This window comes from Trichosurus vulpecula, chromosome 3 (genome assembly GCF_011100635.1).
Source record: "Trichosurus vulpecula isolate mTriVul1 chromosome 3, mTriVul1.pri, whole genome shotgun sequence".
Lineage (NCBI taxonomy): Eukaryota > Metazoa > Chordata > Mammalia > Diprotodontia > Phalangeridae > Trichosurus > Trichosurus vulpecula.
In genome coordinates, this window is record NC_050575.1 from 275,148,670 (window position 1) to 275,164,309 (window position 15,640).

General features: G+C 40.5%; 1 protein-coding gene across 1 annotated transcript in view; it reads left to right on the plus strand.

The window, feature by feature from the left end:
* Positions 1–15,640, plus strand: part of PCSK2 (proprotein convertase subtilisin/kexin type 2) — a 341,220-nt gene that overhangs the window by 155,814 nt on the left and 169,766 nt on the right. The window contains exons 3-4 of the mRNA XM_036750726.1: positions 9,465–9,578; positions 12,164–12,272. Of these exons, the coding sequence (XP_036606621.1) occupies positions 9,465–9,578; positions 12,164–12,272 (223 nt within the window). The remainder of the gene's footprint in view (positions 1–9,464; positions 9,579–12,163; positions 12,273–15,640) is intronic.

The following is a 15,640-nucleotide window of genomic DNA, read 5'->3' on the forward strand; positions in this document are numbered from 1 at the left end:
TCTTCTCCTTCCCAATCTTCCTTCTTTCCTTCCCATTCTTCCTTCCTTCCAATTCTTCCTTGCTTCTCATTCTTCTTTCCTTCCTTCCTTCCCTCCTTTCTTCCATCCTTCTCTTCTTTTTTCTCTCCCTCTTTCTTTGTCTCTCTTTCCCCCTCCCTTCCTCTTTCCACTTCTTTCTTTTTCTTAATTTCCTTCTTTCTACTATGCTTCTGTCTTCATTCTCTCTTCTCCTACATCCCTGGATAAGCATGGAGAGCTTTTTTCATGACTTTACCCTAACCCTCACCCACATAACCATTTCACCTGTGGAGCAACTAGGGTATTAGCAACTTTATTTTAATAATAATAATAAATGATAACTAGCATTTATATGGCACATTCAAAATGTTAGAAGTAGAAACTGTTCATCCTGGCATTTAAGCCCTTCCAAAATCAGGCTCCAACCTACTAGCTTTTTAAATTTATTTCACATTACACCACTTCATGAATGCTACCTCCCAGTCAAACTGGACCACTAGCCCCTCCCAATGTTCTCCTGCTTTCCCTGTACTCACATGGACCATCCCCACACCCAAAATGTGTTTCCTTCACAATTCCATGCAGCTAAGGTACCACCTCTTCCTTAAAGCCTTCCCTGATTCCTTCTAATGAAAGTTATCCCTCCCTTCTCCAGATTCCCTAGAGCACTTTGCCTTGCTCTCTCCTTTGACGAATCCTACTCCACCTTATATTACCTTTGACTGCGTATGTCTTATTGAGTACGTCCAGTTGATTCCAAAAGGCTCCCACTACCATTTGCCCCACTGAAAGATTTCATTTTAATTCCTACCTAATGGAGCTAATTCTTCTCTTCGTATACCTTGTATGTAAGGCTGTAGAAGACAACAATTTGCTAATACTGTGGTCACTGAAATTCAGACGAACAATTCTTGCAGTCTACCCTCTTCACAATTCATTTTATTCATTCATGCAAAGTAGGGAAGAAATGTGTTAGGTTAATCTTATTACTACCATTATAAGGGCAAATCAATGCTGTGTATTCAACTGTAATCATAGTTTAATTGTGAATCTTTTGATATTAAGACCTGCGATTTGTCTGTAACTGGCTATCCAAAAAAGTATACCAGCCAGTTCAACAAGGAAATTGGGACATTCCATAGCCTCTTAGCCTCCTAAAGCCCAGAGGTTGACCTTGGCACCTTTCATTCATCACTTTCTCCAAGCTTCACTCCAAGCTCATTTTGGTGCCTGTTTTCTAGGGCCAGTGCTCTAAGCCTGAGGTAGATGAAGCTGGCAGAAAAGCATACAAGCTGCAACCATGTATCTCTTCAGGGAGCTGATGGCTGGCCCTCATAATCTATGGGACTATGCCACTGCTCACCAAGACCCTTCCAATGCCTCTGTTTTAAATATGCAGAGTTACATTTATGCTTGCCAATGCAGCATAAAAGGAAGAGAGCAAAGTACTGGTCTTGCTGATTGGATTTCTGTTTTTAGGACAAGGATAGAGATGAATCTGATGGGTCTTTCTTGCTTACTAGTTTAAATGAGTTGGTTTTCCACTAACTAATCCAAAAAAGGAGAGTGGGTCAAAATGACCCAGGGGCCTCCTTTGGAAACATATGGTGTTGTGAGACATAATGCAGGTGACTGCCATCACACTTTTTTCCAAGAAGGCCTAAAACTTTTGCTACTCTCAAGGTGAAAATGTGTGTCTGTAAAGAAATTATTGTACTTCCTCATTTCTATGACTAAAAGTATACCTAAACTGTCAATTTTCCTACCCCAATCCCCAACCCCTTCAGGTTGTGAGTACATGTACCTGCCTTCTGTCAGCATATATTCCATTCTTTTTTAAGAGTAAAGAGGATCCCATACCTCTTTGTAAATGAACAAATCAGGACAACTCTTTTTTTTTGGAAGGGAGAAGGCAGGGCAATTGGGCTTAAGTGACTTGCCCAAGGTCACACAGCTAGTATGTCAAGTGTCTGGGGCTGGATTTGAACTCAGGTCCTCATGACTCCAGGGCCAGTGCTCTACTCACATCAGGACAACTCTTGTTCTTTTCATTCACTAAAAATGGTTCCCAAAGTGGGTGATACCATCTCCTGGGGGTGCTGGAATGATGCAGGTGGGGGTTGGGGGGTGGTATCAGTAGTAGACTCAGGTGATGCAAATTTCAAAAAAAATAAACATTAAAGGGTTTAAAAAAAAGTAGATTTCCAGGGAACACTGAGTAAATTTTTTTTTTAAATGGGATGGTAGGCCAAATAAGTTTGGGAACCTCTGCAAGAGATTAATAAAGACAATGAGAAGGAGGCAGGTGGGCAAAGTCTGCATTCTGACGTTAGCCTCAATGGCTTTTCCCATCTTCCTGGATGATCATCAAGGCCGTCTGTGGGTGTTTTTAGGAGGACATTGTGTAAAAATCTGACATCTGTGTTCTTTTGTTCCTTTCAGAAAGCATCCTCAACCCATAATGAGGACTTAGTGATTCACAAAGCAGAAAAAGAGGTGTTTATTAAACATTAAATCCACAGCCCTTAGAAACTTTGACAAAGCCTCAGCACTTTTTTTTTCCTCTTTCTCCAGTCAACATGAGGAAATGATGAAAATTGAGTTCAGCAATAGATCTTCCTATGGAGCAGATTCAGTTTAATACAGTCAGTTTCTACTAAGCCCCTACTATGTGCAAGGAGTTATGTTAGGTGCCAGAGAATCAAAGACAAAACAGCTCCTACCCTCAAAGAGCAAGCCTCTCATCCCTACTGGGTTTGCAGATACTACTGGTTCCTCCATTGTTTTCTGCCTTAGAGTCAACAGGCATATACAGAAACACAAATGTCTGAATTATTTATTTTTCTTTTTTTTCTCAGTACTTCAGTTTGATTTCTGCTTTTTACTTGGGTTGTTATTGTAATAGCTGTTTAATGGATTTCCACTGGTGGTCGGGGTGGACTGAGGATGCCATGGGGTGCTGGTGGGCAGCAGTTTCACTCTCAATAAGCATGCTGGGGTTTGCAGCTTTATCTAATGACAAGTTTGCATAGGAAAACCCAAGGGAGAAGCAAAAGTGCCTCTTGCTTGAAAAGACGTCATCGGAGATGACTGCTCTCTTGCCATCTTGTCGTGAGTCAATACTGTTTCAACATCTCCAATGGCCATTTCCCCTTCCCATTCTCTGTAAAAACACCAAATATAATTAAGTACAGATAGAATGCTGTCATTGATTCTCCAATGTGTTTGTTTATGTGGCTGGGTTTTGGGTTGGGTTTTTTTTAGTATATTTTATGTTAAGGTTTAAAAATGAGTCTGAATTACAATGTTCCCTTGCTCCATTGTAAATAAAACCTTCCATAATAATAGGTACTCTCCACCTCTCAAAAGTCTTGTTAATCTAAGCAATTAGGCCAATGGCCATGGATAGGGAGGCATTCAGAAAAGCAAATACTAAGGTTAACTGTGCACAGGCTATTTTAGTTTAAGAGGGGGAAGCTTTGATTAAATTAGTCCCCTGGTAAAATACTAAATGGTAATTGTACACAAGGATGCAAAGCAGGGTACATGAAAGGTTAGTATTAGAAGGGTGAAATGAGGAGAGGGAAGCAAAGGGCTTTAGATGTAGGGGGTAGACAATAAGCATTTGTATAGTGCCTACTATGTGCTAGGCACTTTATTAGAAGTAATAATTAGAAAAAATAATAACATTTATATAGCACTTATTGTGTACCGGCACTGTGCTGTGATCAGGGAGCATCATCTCATTGAGCCTCACAACAACCCTGTGAGGTAGGTGCTGTTTTTATCCTCATTTTACAGTGGGGAAAAAAAGACTGAGGCAGACAAAAATGAAGTAACTTGCCCGAGATCACACAGCTACAGAGTGTCTGAGGCTAGATTTGATCTTGATTTTTCCAAAGTCCAGGCCGAGTGCTGTTCCCGCTCATTGTACCACCTAGTTGTCTCTGTGCAACCTGCGACGTGAAAGACTAAGTTAAACGATGGGTGGGATTTTGTGCTAGACGGATTTTAATGGTCTGGCTCCTATGCAGTGTGGAATCTCTTTAAAGGTTTTGTTTGTTTGCTTTTTTTAATGCTTCAGATTGTCATCTCTCAGGAATGAGTCAAACATGGTACTTGGGGAAGGAAAGAAAATGGGCCAGATAGCTCTTCAAGATCTTCGGTCTTAGTATTGATACCCCTACTATTAGGGAAATGACATCTGAAAGTTGTAAGGAAACTAACTCATGTGTCTTACAGCTCCAAAATGGTGTTACAGCAATCACTGGAGTGATTGAATATGAATTCAGGGGCTCGGAGTCTGAGTCGGAGAACAGAAATAGTCTTTATTCTTCCTCATGAGAAAGTGCAAAGCCCCACTGGCTCAAGCAGCCATAGCAGGGAGTGCAAATTGCAGAAACTTGCAGGCTTCTTTTATCCTCATCCTAACCCAGCCCCTAGTCCCCTGTCTCACTCTCCTATTGGTTAGCAGAGTGAGCTCACAATCTTCTTTCTAGTGTTAGCTAATCGGTGCAAAGCATTTCAGTCCCAACCGGGTTTTGTCCTATCAGAAAGTTGCAGCCTACAATCCTTTATTAGCGTAATTACTCATAGCTTGAGAACTCCACCCTATCAAAAAGTAGGGCTTCGATCTTAATCAGCAAAAGAGCCTTAACCTATCAGAGAGTGATATTTCAATCCTCCATATCCTTTTACCCAATTTGGGGACACGAATCAGGAGAGGACCCAATTGCTGCCTGGAGGAACAATATTAAACTGCTCTAGCAGGGTGTGGTTCGTTAGCAATGAGGAAACTTCACTGAAAATCATGTCTCATGCTCATCTCTTGAGCTTCAAAGAAGCACTGGTGGTCAGGCATTCAGGGGCCATTGTTTATTTTTACTAAAATTTAATTCCTGATATTAAAAATTCTGTGGAGATAAATTTTAAAAGTCGATTTTATTAAAATATACTCAATCTGATTAAATTTGGAGTAGTATTATGACAGGTCCTCCCTAAAATGTTTTAGTTTTTTTTGTTGTTGTTTTCAAGGATGAAATCTCTAGAAAGGGAGTGGCCTAGAAAGGCTCTTCAGTATAAGATTTTAAAACTTCCACTCAGTGATTCAGATCATTCAAAAAAAATCCTAGCCACAAATTTAAGAGCTCTCTCAAAGACGGTCTCGTTTCTTTCAGGTATTAAGCATGCTGGGATGTTTTCAGATAAAACCCAAAATGATGTTAAACCCATTGTCAAGAGATGGCTAATTGCCAGACCTCCTAATGCTTCACTCTTGGAAGTGAAGAGAAGCACTAGTCAGCCCTCCAAGGGGGCAGGGTTCAAATAAGCATACAGTGAACCTCCTCATTATCAACGTGTGTTGCTGGGGGGGGGGGGAAATGGTTTTAGTGTAATTTTTAGGATTGGTAAGAAAGCAGTGGAAGTCTTTTGCACATCTTTATTTCACTTACGCTGTTTCACATAGAATCAGAATTGTCCTGGCCATACCTGTACCATTTACCTCAGGTCCCAGGCACTTGTACTACCCATCACATTCTACATGCTATAAGTTCTTCGCCGATCTTGAAGTCAGTCAACAAACATTTATTAAGTGTTTCCTGTGCACTGAACTAAGCTAAGTTCTAGTAATACAAAGACAAACCAAGAGAAAGACAGTCCCTAACCTCAAGGAGCTTATATTCTAATAGGGGAGAGAATACATAAAAGGAAGCTGAAAAGTAGAGAGGGGGCCGGGAGAAAGAGGAGAAGTGGAGAAATGGTACCCAATGAAGGTCTTGTTGGGGAAGTCCAGAGGAATCATTGTTGTTATTTTTCCTTTGTTTTCAAAGAAGACCAATGACATCACAGGGTGATGACTTGCATGTGATAAAGCCTGGTGGGAAAAGAAGAAATGCTTGGCCTGGGCATCTGCTCTAAAAGGAGTTTCTAGGAAGTGAATCTCAGAATATGGTTGTTATAAGGCAGTGTTGTCCAACTCATATAGATACTCATCCCTGCAGCAGCATGTTGTGTTGGTAAGCAAAAATGGGCTCCTTAGAACTTAGTTCAACAAGTGCCCTTGAATAGTTTGGCTTTTGTTCCCTTTGAGTAATTCATTGAGCCTTACTAGGTGCTAAGCCCCAGGCCCAAATCCCTATTAGGTGTAAAACCTTAGTGGATGTGGATTGGCAACTAAGGTAGGGCCCAAGGTGGGGCTAACCCCAGGGAAGGCCTAGTTTACACGTCTGGGAGAGCAGAGGCTTTTAGATCACGTGGGTTTAAGTCGGCCTCTTTGTAACGATTCTAGGTCATGTGGGTGAGTGGCATGTGTGACTCACCCCTGACACTGAAAAAGATATAAAAACCAGGGGTTGGCTGTCTGTTCTTTGGAGCTCTTTGCCGCAGCAGCGGTGGCGCATGACTCTGGGCCAGCCCTTGTTCTGAGCTCCCAGGCTGAACTTAGATGTTGGTAACTATGAATTGTATTGGGTCTGTCTGTTGATGTTTGTAATTTGTTTGTATTTGGTTCTGAAGTTCAGGATACTGGCTTTTTCCCCTGAACTAAGTGAATGCTGTTTGTATGCTGAATTAAAAGTAAGCTTGTCAACCCCTTCACCTTGCTTTCCTTAGTTAAGCAGATCAAAAGAACCTGTGCTGTTGGCAGCTTTCTGGGTGCTGGCTGTGGATGGATCTTACACCCCTACAGAAGCTGTGGGTGAATCTTACACCCCCACAGAAGCTGCTAGCCCGATTGTTGAAACACATGTTGACTTAGAAAACCACAAATTAACATTATCTATGTTGTACTGTATTTTTATTTATTTTGTCAAACATTTCCCAATTATATTTTGTTCTGGTTCTGGCTACACTGTTGGTGCTTGAGTTTAACACCTTTGTTATAAAGGACCTTTCGTAAAACCTCATGTCATAATTACATCGCTACTGAGGACTCATCCACAACTTCCCAAGCCAGGCCATTCCACTTTGGGATAGTTCTAATTTTTAGGAATTCTTTTTACGTGAAACCTAAATTTACTTTTTTGTAATTTCTACTCATTGCTTCTGATTCTGCTCCCTGTGATCAAGTAAGTCTAATCCCTTTTTCCACAAGAGAGCCCTACACATACTCAAAGACAGCAATAATCTCTCCCCTAAGTCTTTCTTTTCTATGCTGAACATTCCCAACCTCTAACTCCTCTGTGCATGGCACGAATTTGAGGCCCTTCATCATCCCAGTTGCTTCTCTGGACATCCTCCAGCCTATCAATGTCATCTAAAAAAGTGGCCCAGAACTGTGCCTAAGATTCCAATTGGGATCTGAACAAGCCACAGTACAATGAGACTGATACCTCTTTATTCCTGGAGGCTAATGCCTCTTTGAATGTAACCCAACATAGCATTAGCTTTCTTGCTTGCTATAATCACATTATTAACTCATGTTAAGCTTGGATCCCCCCCAGTTCTTTTTCAACTTTTAAAAAACCCTCAAATCTTTTTAGACTAAACTACCTCCCCTATCTTGCATTTGTGAACTCAACTTTTTGAGCCCAAGTAAGCATGCCATCTCTATCTTTACCCACATCATTTATACAAATGTTAACCAGCACAGATCTCTAAGACACTCCACTAAAGACCTCCTCCCAAGTTGACATCCAACCACTAATGACTGTTCTTTGAGTAGAGTCATTCATCCAATTCCAACTGTCTAGGCCACATCTCTCCAGCTTTCCACATCATATCAATCCTAAATTTGACTCTTTGAAATCTCCAACTATCTCACAACCAAAATCCCCCCACATGGGAGAGGGATTAGACCACTGTCCATTTAATGAATTGTTCCATTTGATCCCAGAGGTGTAACCTGGAGCAATGGGTAGAGGTTGCAAAGAAACCAACTTAAGCTAATTCCTAACAATTGTTCTAATTAAAACCATCTAAAAAGTGAATTGTTGCCTCTGTAGGTAGTGGGTTCCTCTTCAGCAGAAGTTTTCAAGCTAAAGCTAAATGAACTCCTTTCAGCTATGTTGAAGAAAGGATTCTTGTTTAAGTGTGGGTTGGACTAGAAGGCCAACCCTCTAAGGTTCCTTCTTCCAAGTCCTAGTCTGTGATTCTTTGATTATGTGGAAGCAAGAAATTCAAGGGCCATTACTGAACCCTACCCCTCTACAACGTACTAGAAAGGACAAAAGAACAAACCTTTGTAGCCTTAGTACCTAGTGTAATATCTTGTACATAGTAACTATGTGATAAATGTTTTGATTAATCGAGTTTTCTTCAAGTATTTTGGAGCATTTTCAAGTACCTCCACTCTTTCCTGCTTGCACTCACACCATTCCAGAGTGGCATTCTAAGTGGGTTCCTACAACAGGTATGCTGGTTCATGTTTAACAACCAGCCTTCCAGGGGGAGGGGAGGATACTCAGGACATATTTTCAAATTTTAATTTGCATCATTAACATTTTCTACAACACTTTCTTAAGTTCTAGTCAGTCAACAAAACAATAAACCACGCCCTTATCTGTGGCACTTGCCAGTTTCAAAGATATAAATGTTTACACGAAAATTCAACAATTGGCTCTCATGAATCAGCTGAAGTTAGCTCCAGCACACCCCTAGTTCCTGCACTCCCTTCCTGGCAATGCTCCTCCATTTTCCTCAGAGATTCATTATTGCTTTGGGGCAGTGCATTAGCTTTTACTCCTATTAAATCATGGTATCTTGTACGAGAAGACTTTGTCATAATCACTACAGTTGAGTGGTTATAAACAAAGTCAGGTTTAAATGTGTCAGTTCCTATAGAAGAATGCCATTCATATCCCGTAGGTTAGGTTTCTGTCTGTCCAACATGTAAGCTTTTGGTCATAATGAAGACAATGCCATCATCGATCAAATTCTGTTGGGTTGTACCTCATTTATACATTCTGGTGCTTTGCTTCAGAGCTTGCTGGCTTCCCGGGCAATGTTCTTGGCAGATTTCCAAACTGCGATGGTGCAGTACTCTGTCAACAAATGTAAATGCTAGCAAACCCTCCATAAGAATGATAGATGCTGTTTTGCCTCCTCTTTCCCTTTAAGTCTATGGCTTGATATAATTCTTCTTCGTAGCCATATTTTTCTTTTGTTTTATTTTGCTCAATGTGAACAGTTGGGTGAACCTGACCTCCCTATCATTACTAATATGAATATATTCATTTTAGCCTCTCAATAATTGTTAAAAGGAAAGTACACTTGGAGCACACATCAAGGCCTATTTGTTTGCCATGAGCACAAATAAATGTTCACTGGAAGCAATCTCAGGGTGAAAGCATATATAAGATTAATTTGGCTTCTGTTAAGAAATCTCTGTGTTATATATAGATGGAATCTGGCCCCTAGAAATCAAATCAAAGGAAGTGTGGATTGCTTCTTCTATTCCTTGCAGTGTTCATATCTTGTTGCATAATGCATCAACGTTGTCATTTCAGGTAAAGATGGTTTTGCAGCAGGAAGGATTTGGCAGGAAAAAACGCGGGTATAGAGACATTAATGAAATTGACATCAACATGAACGATCCCCTGTTTACAAAGCAGTGGTACCTGGTAAGCTTCTCATTATTTTTTTAGAAAGTTTTTCTTCTTGGATCTTTGAGCTCAGGATCTATTTCTATGTTCCCCAGTTTTGTTTGTGATGAATAGCAGCCTGCAGCAGATTTAAGGAAATGCATTTAGTAAAAAGTACAGGTCTACTTTAATCACCTTCTGGAAATGGTCAGCTTTCCTTCCTGGCTCCCCCCCACCCCAGCCTGAGCCCACTGCTTCTCATACCATGCATCTTTCTCTCAAATCTGCTTTTCTTGGAAACAGTCAAACTGTGTTCACTTCATAAGTCCAAAGATAGTTCTTAGAGCTAAATGCAAATCCCTGAAGTCAGTTTTCAGAAGCAGAAAGAGATATGTGTGGGCCTACTTGTACATATTCCTGTGTGTGTCTACATCCGCAATAATGTACATAAGTAAAGAAGTGAGGGAGAATATCTCCCAAAAGTGAAAAAGGCAGGGTGAAGCACCCTATGAAATCAGAAGGAAAAGAGCTGCATTAGGCGACATCCCAAGGGCACAAAGAGAAGAACTTGGTGACTAAGGGAACATCTATACATAGTACTAGGAACATCTGGAAGGAAATAAATCCTATAGGGCTTAACTGCCATGGAGTTTAAGACATTGAAAACCAGTCTGGCTTTCAGGGAATAGACCTTTTTGAGGATTGTCAGTAGTCCTTTAGGACTCATCTGGGTTGGATTACTTTCTCAAAGAGAGTTAGATGTTTCTAATACTAGTCAGCAGGGCAGGCCATTAAGGAGAAATGAGCTACTTTAATTTTAAAAGTGTGCATGCTGCTTTTCTGAATTTTGTTTTAAGACAGCAACCAAGGAATAAGGCAAGAGAGAAAATTAAATTGGGCTACCTGGAATGTAAATCAATAACCTTAGGTTCTAAGTAGGCTTCTAGGCTACCAGACTTGGTCACTCCCCAAGAGAGAATCAAACTCTGGCTGTACTTTCTCCTCATCCATGTTCAGTTTGATTGGCTAGATATTAATATTTTAGAGAACTTATGTGTCGCAATGGATAGAGTTCTAGTAGACCTGATTGCTAATCCTACCTCAGACACTTACTTACTGCGTGACCCTGGGCAAGTCATTCAACCTCTCTGGGCTAGTTTCAATAGGCTCTAAGTTCCCTCTATCTCTGAATCTATGATACTACAATATTGCAATGGAAGTGACCCTTGGAATTGGAGCAATTCTTTTTGAAGGCTAGAATAGCTCTGGCCATTACTGTGTAGCCAGAAAGGCATCTGATGTACAAGATTTCTTTGAAGCCAGAAACTCTCGGGCCTAGTGATCTGTCTGTCATACAAAGACTAGCCTAGTTAAGATAGGTTTGTAACCAAAGTGGATACACCTTTTGTTTTAATTTATTTATTTTTTACCATAGTTACCCTCGAAGACTATTATCAAGTCTTAGAGAATTGCAATTTATGTGGCTGGAGAGATCATCCTCAACAATTAAACCATGGATTTTAGGTGTTTTAAAGTATATTCAGTGCTAATTCCAATAAGGAATTCATCTTCTAGTCACCCAAGGTCACAGCCTAAGAGTCATCCCAAACTCTTAATTCTCCCTCCCCTAACAGTGTCAAATATTGTGGAGAGATTTAAAAAATGAGGATTGGGAAAAAGCTACTGAATTTGGCAATTACAAAGTCATTAAGAGCTTCCCAAACAGATTGTTTACCAGCTTACCTTAAAGGTCCACATAACAGCCAATGCATTATAATCCTCTCTGAGAAGTGAACTCTACCGAGGGATAAGGATCATGACTTACAGGGAGAGCAAAAGTGTGGATTTAGGATCTTGTTGCTTTGCATGAGTCTGTTTTCAACCTTGCATATTTGATCACACAGTAAAACATGTTGGCCACTCATCTGTTCAATAGCCATCTAGAAGCAATGTGGTATTATGGATAGGAATGCCATGGTCTTGGAGTCAGGAAAGCCTAGGTTCAGATCTCACTTACACACTTACTAGCTCTGTGACCCTGGGTGCATTTTTGCTGTTGTTCAGTCATTTCAGTCGTGTCTGACTTTCTATGACCCCGTTTTGAGGTTTTCTTGGCAAAGACACTGAAGTGGTTCACCATTTCCTTCTTCAGCTCATTTTACAGATGAGGAAACTGAGGTAAACTGAGGCCAGATTTGAACTTATGAAGATGAGTCTTCCGAATTCCAAGCTCAATGCTCTCCCCACTGCACTACCTACCTGCCCCTGAGTGATTTACTTTAACTATTATGTTCCTGATTTTCCTCATCTATAAAAGTGTTGGACTCAGTGACATCTAAGGTCCCTTCCAGATTTATAACTACGATTCCATAATCCATTTATGAAGTGCTATTATGTACAGAACACTGTGGGAGATAGAAAAATAAATAAGATATGCTCTCATGGCATTTATAAGTTAGTAGGTGGGATATGATATATACAGAAATATAGAACATTACATAATAAACATATAGAAACCACAATGAGGAAAAGAACATAAAAGCACCATTATAATAAATATAAAATGAAAACTCTTAGTACTTAACACAAAATAAACCTCTTCTGCTTTTGAATTCCTATATCAGATCAACACTGGACAAGCCGATGGGACTCCAGGACTTGATTTGAATGTGGCTGAAGCCTGGGAGCTAGGGTACACAGGGAAAGGAGTTACCATAGGAATCATGGATGATGGTAAGTATTTCAAAATTTTTATAACATTTGAGAACACGGATTTGTTCAGAGGTGTTCTATAAATATTTAACAACTGACTCTCCAAAAATGCATGCTACACTTTTAAACTTAATCTGCATTAACATTTTCTCTACCACTTTCTTAAGTCTAGACAATCAATAAATCAAGCCCTGATTTGTAGCATGTGTCAATTTCTGAAGTGTAAATGCTCACACTGAAAATTGACTCTTGGCTATTGGTTCCCAAGGGTTAGTTGAGGCAGGCTTTATCTGTTTGCTTTCTTTACAATGAAGCTCACTGTAAAAGTACATCTATTCTTCAAAAGGTGTTGATGAGATACACCATATAGCACAATGCCTGGAACATGGTAGGCACTTAATAAATGCCTGTTGACTGATTGACTGATCCAGTAGAGCCTAAACCATGTTGTTTTTCCATTTTATGACTAAATCCTCATCTTTCTCCAGCCCCTGAAGAAAAAGCAACATTAAGATATGGCTATTCATGTTTCTTCCTCTCCCCTTTAAATTGAGTGCACGCACCTGCCACTTCTCCATCAATTCAAGGAGGTAGGGCAGGAACAAAGCTAACTTTTAAGACTGGTATCATCACAGTGAGTTCTTGGCTTCATTCTGCTGAGGAGCCCATATTCCAGAAGTCCCCTGCAAACACTATCTAAAAACCTTGTGTCAGGGTGACCCTAGGTCATCTTGGTAGAAGCTGGCTTTCAGCAAATATCCCCAGAACAAAACTTTCTTAAACTGCATCTGGGAAATTCAATGGCAATGAATCTAAACTTCAAAAACAGAACCTGGTCATTTTCCATGACTCTGAGGAACATAAGCAAAGGACTTTCTTGAAACCTAAGGAAGGCGAGTAAACCAGAGGTAGAGGCTGAAAAAAAAAGACAAACTGCAAATACCTGACAGTTTTTTCACTTTTCTCCTGACACTATTAACCATTGTTCTAGCCCATGCTATTGCCCTCTTGATATTTCCATTTTTACTTGCTCCATGTGTGAAATTTATGCCCACATGCCAAAACCCATTTATCTTGCCTTGGTGTTTGAGCTCCCTTCCTCATATATTATTATCATCATGATCACCTAAAGTAACATCTTATGCTAGGCTCAAAAAATTAAATTTCACAAGTACCAGATCAGAGATGTATGGTTAAGCAGCAGCAGAGCAGTTGGGAAAAAAACCTTGAAGTTTTCAAGTAGCACGAGCTTTATATAATACAACAAGGGGGTACAACAGCCAAAAATGGTAATTCAGTGTTAGACCGTGTAACCCGAGTCCCAAAGCCCATTGGTATGAGACTCTCCTTATTGGAGGAGATCAATGCCCTGTATTTGCAGCAGGGATAGGATGGAGTTGACAACAGCAAGAGAGAAGAGAGCACCAGGCTCTTTGAGGGTCTCCAGTCTCTGGTTTCTGCAGTCCTTTTGGGTGCATCCGGCTTCCAACTTTGAGAGAGAGAAGATGGACAATGCCAACCCCACTTCATATCACTGGAGGGAGAATAAGACTCTGGGAAGAAGCTGACATGAAAGGAGCTGCTAGTCTCCATCATGTCCTTATCCCCAGCTTGCTACACTAGAGACTTAGGGGAGGTGCCCCTTTGGGTGAGATCTGGTTCTCACACACACATGCACACTCTCTCTCTCTCTCTCTCTCTCTCTCTCTCTCTCTCTCTCTCTCTCCCTTTCTCCCTCTATTTCTCTCTTTCTCTGTTACCTCCCAATGGAAGAACTCCTTCAATCTGTATCGTTTGGCATATAGTATTCTTCTATGTATATTGTGTATACTCCTTTGTATCCAGAGCCCTCATTTCCCCATTAAGAAATAGCAATCAGAAGTCTACCTTGAACTTGGAAATCATATCTCCTAGACTAACAACATTTAAGGGAGCAGATAGATATAATTATAATTTTATATAATATAATTTTCTCTCTGAAGAGAGCAGAGTGGTCAGCCTCTGGCCCCAACTTCCTGTTTCACTTCCTGGCAGGGAATAGTCTCTTAGAGAAAGGTTGGAAGAGAAGAGGCTAGAGAAATCTATTCTGTCTCCCTGTGAGCCACACAATGACATCCCCATGTTACATGTGGGGGGCAGCCTTCTCTATTGTACATTAAGAAATATATAGCACTCAGGACTCAGGAATCGGTAGCCAATCAATCAACTAGTATTTATTAAGTACCTAAACTATACCAGGTACCATGACAGTTGCTGTGGCAGGGGGGAGCTAGAAGAAAGAAAAAAATGAAACAGCCCCCATCCTCAGGGAGCTTATATTCTATCAGGGTAAAAAGTGCCCATAAAAATAAACATGAAAAATATACAAAGTAATTTCAAGGGTACTGGCAGCTAGAGGGATCAAGAAAAGCCTTATGTAGAAGATAATGCTTAAGCTCACTTTGAAAGTAGATAAAGAAATGTTCTTTTCTTTGACAAATCTAATTGTCTTGTCTCAGTCCACATCCTTCCTGATCTCTCTACTCTATTTGATACTGTTGGATGAAGTAGTCAGGCAAGCAAAAAAATGTTTACTATGTAGGTGCCTAGTTTACTACTAAGCACTAAATGCTAGGGTTACAAATGCAAACCAAAAGAAAGACAGCCCCTGCCCCTAAAGAGCTTACATTGTAAAGGGAGAAGTCAGTACACAAAAGGGAGCTGAAAAATGAAGTATTAGGGAAAGGAGCTAAAGGTATCCATTTGGGGGCCTGGTGTCGAAATCCAAAAAGTCAGAAACTCATCTGGGAGGTGAATAAAGGTTGATTGGCCTGGGTCCCTCCCCAAAAATGGAGGCCCTAGGAGGAACTGACCAATGGAAGAAGGGAGCTCGCATAACAGAGGGATGCTGCAGGATGAAAGAACAGCAGGAGAAAATAGATACCCAAAGCAGGAATGTGCCGGGTGCTAAGGAAGTTTGAAGGTAAAACTGTGACTAAGGCATGGTGTTGAAATCCAGAAAGTCAAAAGCACAGACTGGAGGGAAATTAATGTTGGCCAGCCTGGGATTCTCCCCAAAATGAGGGAGAATGAAGAGTCCAGTACAACTCCTAGTTTGTGTACCTCTGGGACTAAGAATAGTGGTACCCATAAAGGAAATAGAGAATTATAGAAGATCAGTGGGTTTGGGGGGAAATAGGTAAGTTTGATTGGGGATATATTGAGTTGAAAATATCTATAAGACATCCAACGGAAAGTTTTCAGTAAGCTACTGCTTGCATCCAAACTCGACATATTGTTCTAGGAATCATTTGCATAGAGATGATAATCCAATCCATGGAATTTGATGCAGTTGTTAAGAAAGAGAATGTAGGGAAACAAGAGAAGAGAGCCTTGGTTGGGGGACAGAA